This window comes from Ovis aries, chromosome 23, assembly GCF_016772045.2.
Source record: "Ovis aries strain OAR_USU_Benz2616 breed Rambouillet chromosome 23, ARS-UI_Ramb_v3.0, whole genome shotgun sequence".
NCBI classification, from domain to species: domain Eukaryota; kingdom Metazoa; phylum Chordata; class Mammalia; order Artiodactyla; family Bovidae; genus Ovis; species Ovis aries.
In genome coordinates, this window is record NC_056076.1 from 33609596 (window position 1) to 33623968 (window position 14373).

At 40.8% G+C, this 14373-nt stretch overlaps 1 protein-coding gene across 12 annotated transcripts in view; it reads left to right on the forward strand.

The window, feature by feature from the left end:
* Positions 1–2537: 2537 nt before the first annotated feature.
* TMEM241 (transmembrane protein 241) overlaps positions 2538–14373 on the forward strand; it is a 116422-nt gene continuing 104586 nt past the window's right edge. For all 12 annotated transcript variants that reach the window (XR_006057820.2, XR_006057819.2, XR_001023979.5 and 9 more), the window contains exons 1-3: positions 2538–2687; positions 5019–5065; positions 11213–11290. Coding sequence is in view for 8 of the 12 variants with exons in the window: in XM_004020478.6 (XP_004020527.2) it covers positions 2616–2687; positions 5019–5065; positions 11213–11290 (197 nt within the window). In the remaining 4 variants the exon portion in view is untranslated. The remainder of the gene's footprint in view (positions 2688–5018; positions 5066–11212; positions 11291–14373) is intronic.

A 14373-nucleotide genomic window follows, 5' to 3' on the forward strand; every position in this document is an offset into this window, starting at 1 on the left:
CAGAGGAAACCACGGTGAAACAATGGTGAGGACGAGGTCGGGAAGCTTAAGGGAGCAGGGTAAAATGCCAGGATGTTAGGTGGGTGATCCACGTGGACCTTGAAATTACCCAGCAAGACGGCAGGGCTTGGGGTGGAATGGAAGAGTGTAAGTAGGTGCTGGTCTTCAGAAAATGTTCAGACTGTAACCCAGAAAGGTCGGTAGATGCTCTGCTGCGGAATCTTAGGGACAGGCAGAGATGTCAGAGGACAGCCTTATAGCAGGAGTCACGTTTTGGTAGATGCGCTGGACAAAGCAAGGCGTGCCAGCTGGCTCCCCTGCCTTGCACACCAGACAGAAATGAATAGTCTCAGAGGACACTCAGGCTTTACTTCAGACAGGGAAGAGAGAGGGCAGGCTGTGGGGACAAGGGAAGTTTCTTTATCCTGAGTTGGAATTCCAGGTTAGAACAGAGTTTGTGAGTTAACAATCATAATGGTTGTGTCTCAAGTTAAGGTATATACTTGATGCCATCAACTATGTGCTCCTTAAAAGGGAGGATGGAAATTTACAATATTTACAACTTACATTTACAAATATTATTAATAGGACAAATGTGGTTTACCAACAACAGCATGTTGTTGCATGTTACTTGTTTTTTTGTTTAGTCCTATATTATTAAATAGTGAGTTCTTGAATGGGATAATGGGCATTTTGCTGTGAAGTGGAATAAGTACAATGTTTAAAAGGTTTAGTTTCAGTTTTTACTGTCATCTCTGCTGATAAACTCACTGGTGCTCAGCTGAGATGAGCTAGTCTAGAATTTGTACTCCCTAAGCACATGGCACCCTACTCCAGTACTCTTGCCTGGAAAATCCCATGGACGGAGGAGCCTGGTAGGCTACAGTCCATGGGGTCGCTAAGAATCGGACATGACTGAGCGACTTCACTTTCACTTTTCACTTTCATGCATTGGAGAAGGAAATGGCAACCCACTCCAGCATTCTTGCCTGGAGAATCCCAGGGATGGGGGAGCCTGGTGGGCTGCCGTCTATGGGGTCGCACAGAGTCGGACACGACTGAAGTGACTTAGCAGTAAGCACATGGAGTCAGCAGATTCTTCAGTCTCTAAAGGGAACAGAATTAAAATTCTTTATTATTGAAATTAGTTGTCAATTTTGAAAGTAAATTCAAGCAATCAACAAATATTCAATAACTACTTACAACATTGCTAAAGTCCTGTGGGAGAAGAAGAAAACTGAGATATAGTTGGAGAGATAACATATTCACATAACAATGTTGAATGACAATACAACACTTCTGTCTCAAAAGATTGCATGATTAATTGCCACATGAAGCTATAGACAGTGAATGTTTCAGGATTCTTTGCTGGTTGGAGAAATCTGGAAAGGCTGCATGGAGAAGGTGCTACCAAATTAGACAACCAATTTGGAGAGAAGCTATAAAGCTAGTTTAGCTGGAATGAACAGCATAAAACTAGGTATAAGGGTAGGAAAGTCTATTATATGTTTAGTGATGACAGAATTTTCCTGTTTTCTAGAGTGGGGTGTTATAGGTTGGTTAGGTTTAATTGGGACACAGTGATTTTTGAACCCTATGCAACCCATTGCCATTTTCCTTCTTTCTTTTTTTTGACTGCACCGTGTGACTTGTGGGATCTTAGTTCCCCCAGCAGGGACTGAACCTGGGCCATTGGCATTGAAAGCCTGGAGTCCAAACCACGGGACTGCTAGGGAATTGCTGGTTGCCATTTTCTAACAACAAATATTTTGTTTTGTTCCCTTTACTGCACAATTATTTTTTAAATTGATATAACGAGTTGGACACAACTGAACTGAATGTTCTGACTATAAAAGATAAAGAGAAAGAGAAAAGATAGAATAATTTTTAATAAAATATATATTCTTGATTGCATTCAGATAAGGTATCCCAGCAGTAGAAAGAAAATAGAATGGTAGTTCCCATTCCCAGGGGACCGGGAGGGGGGTTTATGGGGGGGAGGAGCAGGGAGGGGTTGGGGAAAATTGTTTCCTGGGTGTAGAGTTTCAGTTTAGCAGGATGCAAAAGTTCTAGAAATCTGTTGCACAACAATGTACATGTAATTAACACTAGGATACACTTAAAAATGGTTAAAATGGTTATATAGCAAATTATATGTTGATATTTTTAATACAATAAAAATGTGAATTTTAATATGTAAATATATCTAAGTGGATTTCTTTTCATTTAGTTTGCTCACGATTCAGTGGGCTAGCTCTGAACATTTTTCTTTCAGTGCTAATAGACTGTTGTGAATTGTTCTGTCAGCTGCTTTTCTCCCCTCTTATACCATTTTCTACCTTTTTACAAGGACTACCCGCTCTTGCTCTACAGGTGGTCACAGCTCTAGTGAACCTTACTCCTCCCTCCACATCCTGGAGAGCCGGCCCCGCCCACCGCGAGGCTGGGAGTTCTTGAGGAGGCGCTGCCCCTTTAAGAGGCAGGCACCGGGGGCGGTCGCTGCGCCGATTGGCGGAGCTCGCAGCCACGTGTCGGGCAGCAAGGGCTGTGGCCCGGCTCTGGTGGCGGCAGTGGGGCTTCTGGGTGTGTCCCTGGGAAGGGGCGCAAATTAACAGATGTGCATGAGGAAGTGTCTGGTCGGTCTCACGTTTTGTACCTGCTACCTGGCTGCTTACCTCACGAACAAGGTGAGGAGGGGCGGGTGCGGGGTGGTGATGATTGCCCATGGGGGATCTGAGTCCCCAGATCGTGTGTGGACCAAATACTGCCTCCCGATTTTTATCTGATTTGTTCCTGATGGTGATGGAGAAGAAAACAATTCTGCACGATGCTCTTTTAGAAGTAAGATTTGTTGGACGGTACTGTCCTCGTTTCTCGTGCTGTGATACGTCCTTTACATCTACGGGGAAACTGGATTTTTGACTGGTGAATTCCCAGGAACCTCATCTTTGGATATGTGGACTACTTTTTCGGGAAGGGGAAAGCTGTTGGCCCCTGTACCCTCTAGTAGGAGGAAGAGTAGGAGAAGAAATCACGCACATTTTGCTCTCTCTTCTAAACATACCCCTGCCCCAGAACCACCAAGGTTCCAGAAGCCTTTAAATAGAAGATATCAGTCCATCTCCATCTCTGCCTCACACCATTGATTCTCAAACCTATTTTTCTTGTGGCTCCATCCCAGGCATTTCGAATATATTGAAGAGTTTTTCATGAAATTATTAAAAAATAAAACGTAAATTTAATTTTGTTTAATGTCATAAAACCCTATTGATGAAAAGTCAGAAAATCAGTGGTACTATGTTTTTGTTTTGTTAGGAGGGAGCCTTGGGTTTGGTACCATGTAGAGAAATGTTAGATCCCTGTGAGCTAGTGTGGGATATCACCCCTTGTCCTGGACTCTGGGGTAGACGCCAAGCCAAAGGGATGATAGGGGGCTCAGGACCACCTTTCCCCACTGTAGAGTCTCTGCTACTCTCTTTCCACTCCCCCTTGGGGGACAAAAAAAAAAGCAAACCAAAAACCCTCTTTCTCTGGAAAAGAACTACTAGCAAATAGCAATGAATGAGCATTTATTGTCTTCATGAAGGTTGTTCAGGATGATGGAAGACATGGTCCAGATGCTAACATAATCCTTCCCTTGTCTCAATGTTACAAATAAAATATCAGAGGAAAGTGGAGAGGAACATATTGACTCAACGTGAGTAAATAGGCTTCAAAGAAGAATGAAGGTCCGTCTCTAGGATACATACACCAGAGCACAGGCAGGTAACTACACCTGTGATATTTAGGAATTCATACAAGGGGAATTACAGGTTGATTAATCCATGGGGGGGAAAAAACAGAAATGTAAACTTGCATGACACCAGTCTATTGCACTTTTCAGATCATGTGACGAATCAGTGGAGTCCTTGCTTAAAGCCATTTAATGGTCTTTAGGCTTTTAAAAAATTCTTAAAGTGTTCCATCATAGAAAAAATAGAAAAAGATACCCAGAAAGACAAAATACAGTTCTCCTGTTCATAATGTGCTGTAAATTTGGTTAAAAGACATAATAGAAATACAAGTTGATCTTAGTTGAATTGGCTTTAAAAAAAAGAAAAAACAAACTTAAAAAAACACACCTAACGTGTTAGATACCTGAGCAGAATTAGTTAGGAAAAAAACCCCAAGAATGCCAACCAAACAAAAGTGGAAAGGAAACAAAGGAAAGAATGAATAGGATGATAAACAAAGAAGGCAGTGAATTTTTAGGTAAACTGGGCAATAGATAAAGTGGATACTCCGAGAAAACCGACTGTGTCCAGGGTTTTTTCCAGTTTACTCTGGAGTTGCCACAGTTATAGCATGGCACTGCCAAGGTCTGGGAATGCTGAGCAGGATCAGCTGTCCACAGTATCTGGCCCACTTTGTTCCATCCCCAGCTGAGAGGTGGTCAGGCTTCTGGTGACCCTGGGGAAAGCAGCTCCCCCACCCCCTTGTTAAAAATTTTACTGGAGTATAGTTGTTTTACAGTGTTGTATTAGGTTCAGTTGTACAGTGAAGTCATTGAGTTATACATATGCTCATGGTTTTCCAGCTTCTTTTTTCGTATAGAAAAAAGAATACTAAGTAGAGTTCCCTGTGCTCTACAGTAGGTCCTTGATGGTTGTCTATTTCCTATATATGTGTATGTTAATCCCAAGCCCTGATTTATCCCTCTTCCACAGGTTTCTCTTTTCAATATCTGTAAGTCTGTTTCTGTTTTATAAGTTCATTCGTCATTAAAAAAAAATATTCCATATATGAGTGATAGCATATGATACTTGTCTCTCTGTCTGACTTCCCTTAGCCCCTCTCTTTAGTATAAATTGGAAGGTCATTGTTTTTCCCCACTGTGTGATTTCTTTGGGGAGGGATAAAAAAGGCCTTTTTGAAACTTGAGTGTATTTATGTTTCTTTAGTAAGGCTTTCCTTGATTATATGGTCTACCAATTCTCTATAATTTGAAAATGTCCATTAATTTGATATTTGTTTTTCAGTATGTCCTGTCTGTCTTGAAATTTACCTACCCTACATTATTCCAAGGGTGAGTATCTTTTATATACATTTGTAGGAAATGTCCAACTAGATTTTCCATGAGATAGACATACTGTAATTTATTTAGTCCGTCTGTTAATGGCATTTAAATTGTGCCCCCTTTGAGGGGTATAAACACAGCAATATTATCAGACATTTTTTTGCATTCAAATCTGCCAAATTTCTATTTCTTTGGACTAAATTTAGATTAAAGAACATGAACTTCTTTAGTCGACTGCTTGAATATTAAAAATTTCTTTTTCAAAATTGTTTTATCAATTTACATTGTAACCCAGCCTGTGTGTGAAAGTTTCTATGATGTTTTGAGTTGCGCTCAAAGTATGGCTCATTTTTTTCCTCTCTCTGCTAATTTCATGAGCAAAAAATAATAGCACATTGCTTTGTCTTACTATTAGATTATTCATGAAGTTGGATGGTTTTCTTATGTTATCCACTTGTATCTCTTTTTTCAGTGAATTTTTTTTTTGCCTTTTATCTTTTTATTTTTATGATTTATTTATTTTAAATTAAAGGATAATTGCTTTATAGTATTGCATTGGTTTCTTATCCTTTTATTTTCAGTTCAGTTCAGTTCAGTTCAGTTCAGTCGCTCAGTCATGTCTGACTCTTTGCGACCCCATGAATTGCAGCACGCCAGGCCTCCCTGTCCATCACCAGCTCCCGGAGTTCACTGAGACTCGTGTCCATCGAGTCAGTGATGCCATCCAGCCATCTCATCCTCGGTTGTCCCCTTCTCCTCCTGCCCCCTTTTAATTTATTCTTTGCCGTTTCATTTTGTTTATAATTATTTTGATTATTTGGACTTTTTAAGTAACATTATAGACAATTTATTGTTTGAACATAGGAATGAAGCAGCAGAGAGAAACACAGATTAATCCAGAATGTAGTTTTGTAAACTGAGGGATGCTATTATTAGGAAGAAGACAGAAAATGCTGTAGAGTCAGGTCAATAGAGTAGATACTGTAGCAACAGCATGGAGTGCTTTGGCGCTCACATTTCCCTCTGTTACCTTAACCACCCGCCCCCCAGCTTTTTAAAAAAATATTTTATTTTTATATTGATTGTTTCTTTTGTGATAGCTACCATTGCTTTCAGGGGCTTCCTAGGTGGCACTAGTGGTAAGAACCTGCCTGCCAATGCAGGAGACATAGAGATGCAGGTTTGATCCTGGGTCAGGAAGATTCCCCTGGAGGAGAGCATAGCAACCCACTCCAGTATTCTTGCCTGGGAAATCCCATGGACAGAGGAGCCTGGTGGGCTACAGTCCATGGGGTCACATTTCGGTCGGACATGACTGAAGTGACTTAGCATGCACCATTGCTTATATGCTTATTCTTCTCATCACTATATCATATAGATATTCACCTATATGTCACTAAAACTTTTTTCAGTTCTTAATTATTATCTGTTTATTTTAGTGTATGGTTCAGTGTCAAGAGATCATTGTCCTCCTCATGCTTTTTATTTATGCTAGCCCCATTTATTAAATTTTGTTATATAATCCTTCATTTTGCTTTTATGTTGTTAATATCATATGTGAGGTCATTTTCCTAGGGTCTATTTTTGAGCGCTTATTTGTCAGCTTTTATGAAAAGGGGCTAGTGCTAAATTGTTTTCATTATTATAGCATTTAAATATGTGATAGAGCACACTATCCTTCATTCTCCTCTTCCTTTTTTTTTTTTTAAGTATCACAAATGGATACAGAAAAGCAGGGATAGACATCTTAATATCAGTCAAGGTTGAATTCAGGACAAAAATCATTAAGTAAACAAAGAAATATGTGTTACAATGCTAAGCAATGCAGTTCAAAATGAAAAGACGCATTGTAATGCTAGAGCATGGAGTTCAAAGTGCAAATGAAATAGGAATGAATATCTGTCAACCAAACAACAGAGCATCATCTTTTGTCAAATAAAAATGGCAAGAATATCAGGGATAAATAGAAACATACTACTAGTAGGAGACAAACTTACTACTATTTTTTCCCATGACGGATCAATTGGACAAACTAGAAAAAAAACTAGAAAAAAAAAAACATAAATAGTGCAATTAATAAATATCAGACTGACTATCTTGAAAATAGAGATTATGCCCCCTTTTAAAATGCCCATAGAGTATTCACCATGAATAAAGCATCAATTATTTCCCAAAAAGTCCTGCCTACAAAGGGCTCTTGAACATATAAAAAGCTATTCTTCATTAATGAGAAAATATAATTTTATACTGTATTTAGACATATTTTTACTAACAAGATTTGAAAAATAAAATTTTAAAGTTTGATAATATAGTGTTGATGAGGATGTAGAAAGCAGGTAGGTGCTCTAGGGACTTCCCGGGTGGTCCAGTGGTTCAGACTTCGCCTTCCTGTGCAGGAGGTGTGGGTTTGATCCCTGGTTGGGGAGATAAGATTCCACATGCCTCTTGGCCAAAAAGCCAAAACCTGAAAAAACAGGATCAGTACTGTAACAGATTTAATAAAGACTTTAAAAATGGTCCACAGCAAAACAATAAAAAAAAAGCAGGTACTGTCATGCTGTCATACATTGATTATAGGTGGAAAACTATTGATAATTGGCACAATGTCAGTGATTGGCATTTTGGTAAAATATAGCAATATGGCAATGGTTTGAATCCTTCAATCCAGCAATTCCACTTCTGGGAATCTACCCAACAGATTTACTTGCATTATTTAAACAAAATATGTACAGAGATATACATGTGAAACATTGCAGCCGTTGGTGACAAGCATTTTCAATCAGCCTAATTTTCATCTATATAGAATCAATTAAATAAATTATATTGTATTCCTCATGGAATACCATTCAAACGTTTAAAAGTAAGGAAACTCTTGTGTATTGAAAAAGAGAGATCTTCAAGATTTTGTTTCCCATTTAATGGGGAACAAGAGAAAGTCCAAAACAGTGTAGTATACTACCATTCTAGAAATGCGTGTATGTTTTCCTCATTTAAAAAAAAGATTGGGAATTCCCTGATGGTCCAGTGGTTAGGATTCAGTGCTTTCACTGCTGTGGCCCTGTGTTCGGTCCCTGGTCTGAAAACTAAGATCTTAAAGCTGCATGGTGTGGCCAAAAAAAAAAGAAAAAAAAAAAAATCAGAGGACTTCTGGTGGTCCAGTGGTTAAGATTGTGTCTTCCAATGCAGGGGGTGCAGGTTTGATCCCTGGTCATGGAGCTAAGACCCCACATGCTTCCTGGCCAAAACATAAATAAAACAAACACCCCTCCCCTCCCAGCACAGAAAGCACAGCAAAAGGCCAAATGAATGATGGGCATTATAGGGTCTTCACCCGGTGACTCCACTTTATGTAACAAATAAAATATTGTAACAAATTCAATAAAGACTTTAAAAATAGTCCACATCAAAAAAAAAAATCTTAAAAAGGTGAAGCCCCTAGTAAGAGTGGTTTCCATAGGGAAAGATGGACATGGTACAGATAGCAGGCAGGGAAAGGGAGAAGATTTATCATCACTTACTGTTTTATGCTTTTGAATTTTTGTTCCTTATATTATCACCAATATGTTGTTTCGGGTGAACTTTGCAATCACTGTCAAGTTTCTCCCTAGTAGTTCATCGCAAAACTTTAAAAGATATCATCCATGATTGTGTATGTTTTGGTCAATAAAGCTGGGATATTGTTTTCTCCTTTTCTGACCCTGAGTGTCCTTTCACTTCTGTCCAGGTCGAGGGACTTAGGGAATTTAGGTGGGAGAGGATGTTGTTGTCACCTGAATTACTTTTTACCCTCCTCCTCTGTGGGCTTCCCCTGTGGCTCAGTGGTAAAGAATCCACCTGCCAAGTAGGCGATGTGGGTACGAAGGTTTGGTCCCTGGGTCAAGAAGATCCCCTGGAGAGGGAAAGGGCCCGGTATTCTTGCCTGGGAAATCCCATGGACAGAGGAGCCTGGCCGGTTACAGTCCATGGGGTGGCATAACAGTTAGACATGACTGAGCAGTTCAACAACAAGAAGCTTTGCTGGAGCCACTCTCTCTCACCTGTGAGCCATTGTGCATTCTGGGCCTCCTGCTTTGAACAGGCATCTGGTCAGATTTATTGGGTTGGCCACAAAGCCCATTTGGGTTTTCGTACTGTTGCATGGGAAACCCGAATGAAGTTTTTGGCCAACCCAATACTTTCTCCCGGAAAACTTACTCAGCTCCCTAGACTAGATCAATTGCTCCCTGCTAGGGTGTTTTGTGCTACCTGGTACTGTTCCCCTTAGGACTTTATCACACCTTATTGTATTTACCAGTTCATGCGCTTACTTCCCACTATGCTAGGGTTTCTCAGCCTCAGCACTATTGATGTTTTGATCTGGTAAACTCTTCTGAGAGGCTGTCCAACATGTTACAAGGTGTTTGGCAGCATCCTGGCTTCTACTTATCAGATGGCAGTAGCAATGCTTCCCTCACACCCAGCTGTGACAACCAAATATGTCTCCAGATACTGCCAAGTGTCCCCTGGGGGGAAGATCCACACGATCGAGATCCACTGCTCTAGACCAAGCTGTTGGAGGACACAACCCCATGTATTTCCATGCTGCCTGGTGGAGTCATTGAAGGCTCCACAAGGGAGACATAAAACCTGGATCTTATAGGATGGGCAGGTGTCCTCCAACACAGAGAGATGGGAAGACGTTATGGGTCAAGAGGACCACATGTGCAGACTCTAAGAAGTGTGAAATAACCTGGCACATTGCTGAGACTGTGGCCAGTTCAGTGTAGCTGGAATGTGGCTGCCGCTGGCGGATGAACAGGAGTTGACCCTGGGAGGGGCGGCTGCAGGTCCTGGGAGGCTTGTGTGTCCCATGCAAGTGACTTTGTCCTTTAGGCCAGGGGTTCTCCACTATCATGTCCCAACGCGTGGATGTGTTGTAATCACCTCTGGAGGTGAGGTGTCTCAAGTCATAACTAAAAATAAGGTTTTGAAATTTATGAATGACTCAGCAAAAATAGAGTAAAAGCAGTTACTGCAGAATGGGATCAAGTTGGGCCTATAGTACCTGTCACACATTTGGCACTCAGTCATGTCTGACTCTGCAATCCCATGGACTGTAGCCAGCCAGCCTCCTCTGTCCCATGGAATTCTCCAGGCAAGAATACTGGAGTGGATTGCTATTCCCTTCGCCAGGGGATCTTCCTGACCTAGGGATTGAACCTGGGCCTCCAGCATTGCAGGCAGCTCCCTTACTGTCTGAGCCACCAGGGAAGACCCTATAATACCCATCATTCATTTGGCGTTTTGCTCTGCTTTCTGTGGTGTTTATTTTGTTACCTGTGCCCCCAACCCCGCAACCTGAACTTTGCACTTGAGGAAATGTGTCTCCTGAGAACTTCATGTCCCCAGGTGTGTTGGTGTAGCAAGGGGGCTGAGAGCTGCTGCCTATGGCATCAGGAGGAATCAACTCTTCTTAAAACAAGTGAGGAGCACAATTAGGTTTGCATTTTAGAACAAACCCTTTGGCTGCAGCATGGAAAATGGACAGTACAGGGCAACCCTGGAGAGAAAGGGGACCCGTTAAGGAACTGATGCTGTGGTCTAGATGTGGAATGATGGGAGGTTGAATTAGGCAGAGGGATGGAAGGGTAGGCCTTGGGTCTCAGAGCTGTTATGGGGATAAAGTCAACAGGATTTTGTAAGTCGATGAGGGAGGTGATGGCAGAGGAGGGCTAGGATGACATCTAGGTTTCTGGTTTGGCTGATTAGGAAGAGTAGGAGGATGGCCAGGATGGGGAAGGGGAAATTCCAGGTTATGTTTTATCCTCAGGAGCTTGGGGGTAGGTGTCAGGATGGCTGTAGCCTGTGAGAAGGGGGGTTTGGGACTCACCAGTGCAAGGTCATGGAGACGTGCTGGCAGTGGGTGAGATTGTTCAGGAAAAGTCTAGAATAAGAAGAGGAGATGGTCAGTGTCAGCAGGGAATGGTACAGCTGGACTCAGGGGAATAGCGGAGGTCGAGAAGGACAGGTCTAGAGCTGGGGTGATGGTTAGGAGAAAGTGGTAGAAAAGAGTTGTAAGAAGGCTCACATATGTGTATTTGTCAGTCAACACATCTGTGGGGGTGAACCATGAGATCGTGGCACTCTTAAATTCACCTTGGCCCTTTTCCTTTTCAGGTGGCAGACACTGGTTGGTGGACTTTTGCTTCATGTGTCATGGAAACTGGGCTGGGTGGAGATCAACAGCCGTTCAAGGTAGAATTGCCTCTTCTGTGCCTCATTCATGATTCATTCCCTGCTTCCTTGTATGTTATTTGTATTGCATGGTGTTACATTGGGAAATACTCATGTTTATTTGAGTTGTATGATCTCTTAATTCCCTTCTAATCTTGAGATTCAATGGCTTTATAATCAAGTAGAACTCAAGTAGAGTTTTCCTGGTTAGTGCCACTAATGTAATGTTAAAATAAATTGAGATATAAAAATTATAATGCCATATTAATTTGACTTTGTTTTAGATTATAGGATCACTATGAGTAAGTTATTAAATCAACTTTAAATTTGGGGGATAAATTTTTATTTTAAAATTATTTCCTGCTTACAAAACAGTTAAAAGTGGTATAAAGAGGTCCCATGCTCTTTATTCAGATTTCCCAATTACTATTTTACTTTGCTTCTATTATCATTTTCTCTTGATATATACATATATATGTATACAGTAATTTTTTTCTGAATTATTTGAAAGTAAATAGCAGATTTTCTTTAATTCTAAATTGCTGAGTGTGTATTTCTTAAGAGCAAGGATTTTCTTACATGACTTCTGTAGTTATCAAAATGAGGAGATTAACACTGATACAATACTGTTATCTCATCTGTAGACCAATATTTATTTTGCCAGTTTCCTTAATAATATTCTTTATAACCCTCTCCACAAAAATTCTGATCCAGGGTCCAATTCAGTCACACATTGTTGTTATGATTCTATTAAGACCTCTTTTCAAATAGATTTAAAAGAAATGTCAAAGACCATGATATTTTTCAGCCAAAATGATCATCTGAATTGGCTATGTGAATCATAGATAAATCCTCACATAGGTAAAGCCTCATGATTCTTTGAGAACATCATGCCTCACCTGAAATGATGTAGAAAATGAAAAGAAAATGAAGTTAAGATTTACATAAATTAGGTAAATATCCCAGTTGAATGATCAGGCTAAGTCATTTGCCTTGTGGTCCGAGTTATCTGCCCACCTTCTCCATGAAGGTAAAGCTGCTTCCTTGCTAAGTCACCCCTTGGCTTAGCATACTGGAGAAGCTTTGGGAATGAGACCAGTAAAAATATTAATAATTTTGGCTTCTCCTGAAAACATATAACTGGAGAGCAAAATACTGATCTGAAGAGGTTTGACAAAGGTGAGGCCCTGGGAACTTGGGTGTGGATCAATTTCCCTGACCCTATTACATCATAGTTCATGTTCTGAAAGAATATCCCACATGAGATGCTTAACTAATCTGAAGGAATAGTTCATTAAGTCATACTCTTGCATTTCCATGATAGAGTGTTCTCTACTTGATAAAATACATATTGAGCATATGTCTTATACTCCGTTACTATGGTGGATAGTTCAGTGAGAACTGGGTCTCCATTTAAACAAATGTGGGCCCTGAATTCGCAAAGCGTGTGATAGTTCTATGATTTAGTTAAATAATAAAGCATTTGGACTCTGAATAGTTGAATGTATTCCTCCACAGAAGCAAGAGAATTGGCTGTCAGATTTTGGACTAGGGTCTACCAGGGCTGATCAACATGGGTCTTCCACTGTTACAGCATTCCTGACTATGATTAACTTGTAGTTTCTGATGAGAATTATTTACTTGTTCACAATGGTCATTTAAACATTACCTAGGGATTCCCAAGTGGTACTAGTGGTAAAGAATCAGCCTGCCAGTGCAGGAGACTCAAGAGACACGGGTTCAATCCCTGGATTGGGAAGATCCCCTAGAGAAGGAAGTGGCAACCCACTCCAGTACTCTTGCCTGGAGAATCCCATGGACAGAGGAACCTGGCCAGCTACAGTCCATGGGGTTTCAGAGTCAGATGTGACTGAACACAAGACTGGAAATATTACCTTACTCATATTTGTTTAAAAGCAATGCCATTGTTCATACTTGAACATTTTTTGGCATGTAAAAGATAGATAACATTTACTGTTTTAAAATAGTTTTAAAGTATATAGTTCAGTGGCATTAAGTACGTTCATAATATTGTGCAACCATTACCACCATCCATTTCCAGAACTTTTTATCATTCCAAACAGAAACTCTGTACCCATTACATGGCATAGCTCTGGCATTAAAAAAAAAAATCTTAAAAAATATAGCTACAGGACTTCCCTCGTGATCTGGTAATTAAGACTCCACGGTTCCACTATTGGCGGCATGGCTTCAGTCCCTGGTGAGGAAACCAAGATCCCACATACCTCGAAGACTGGCAAAATAAAAAATAAATAGATGATAGCTCCCCTCTCTCTCTACCCACCCCAGGCCCTGGTAAAGCTCGGTTATATTTTCTGTCTCTATGAATTTACCTACTCTGGGTACTTGTCCTTTTGGGACTGGTTTACTTCACTTGGCATAATACCTACACGCTTCATCTATGTTGAAGATTGTGTCAACATTTCCTTCCTTGTTAAGGCTTTTCGTTGTGTATATAGACCACATTTTGTTTTTATACCACATTGTATCCTGCATTTGGTGTATCCGTTTATCTGTTGATGGATTTCTTCATATTTTTATTGCTTTTTTTTGGAGGAGAGAAGGGGAAAATGACCAGTAGAGCTTAGTAAAGTCAAAGATACTCAAGATTCTTTCCTTGAAAGAAGTGGTTCTCAACAGAGAAGTTTGAGACCCACGAGACACTGCTGTCCCTTGAATACACATGATGTTAGGTGTTACCCATCTCAGAAGAGCCGTCATCATATTTCTTTTTAGTCCCCTTGCTAAAGCTCCCAGAGATTTTTTTCAGTTTTATTCCCTGGACTTCTTTGGTGGTTTCACAGCCACACACAAGATATCAGCCCACTTAAGCTTCTTGGGAAAGATTCTAGTGTCTTAGTTTGTAGTGGGTTTTGTGGTTGATAACGGGTGTCACAGCTCAGAATTTCCAGTCACCCCGGGCCCTGGACAGAAGGGTGTTACCAGGTAGCAAGCGGCAGGGACCCAGGACCAGGGCAGTTCATGGGCTGGGCAGAACTGGGTTTGTGTTTGCTGTGGCTGCTGTTTCCTACCAGGCTTGGCTTTCTGATGATGTCAGCAGAGAACCAAAGTCCAGCTTTGCT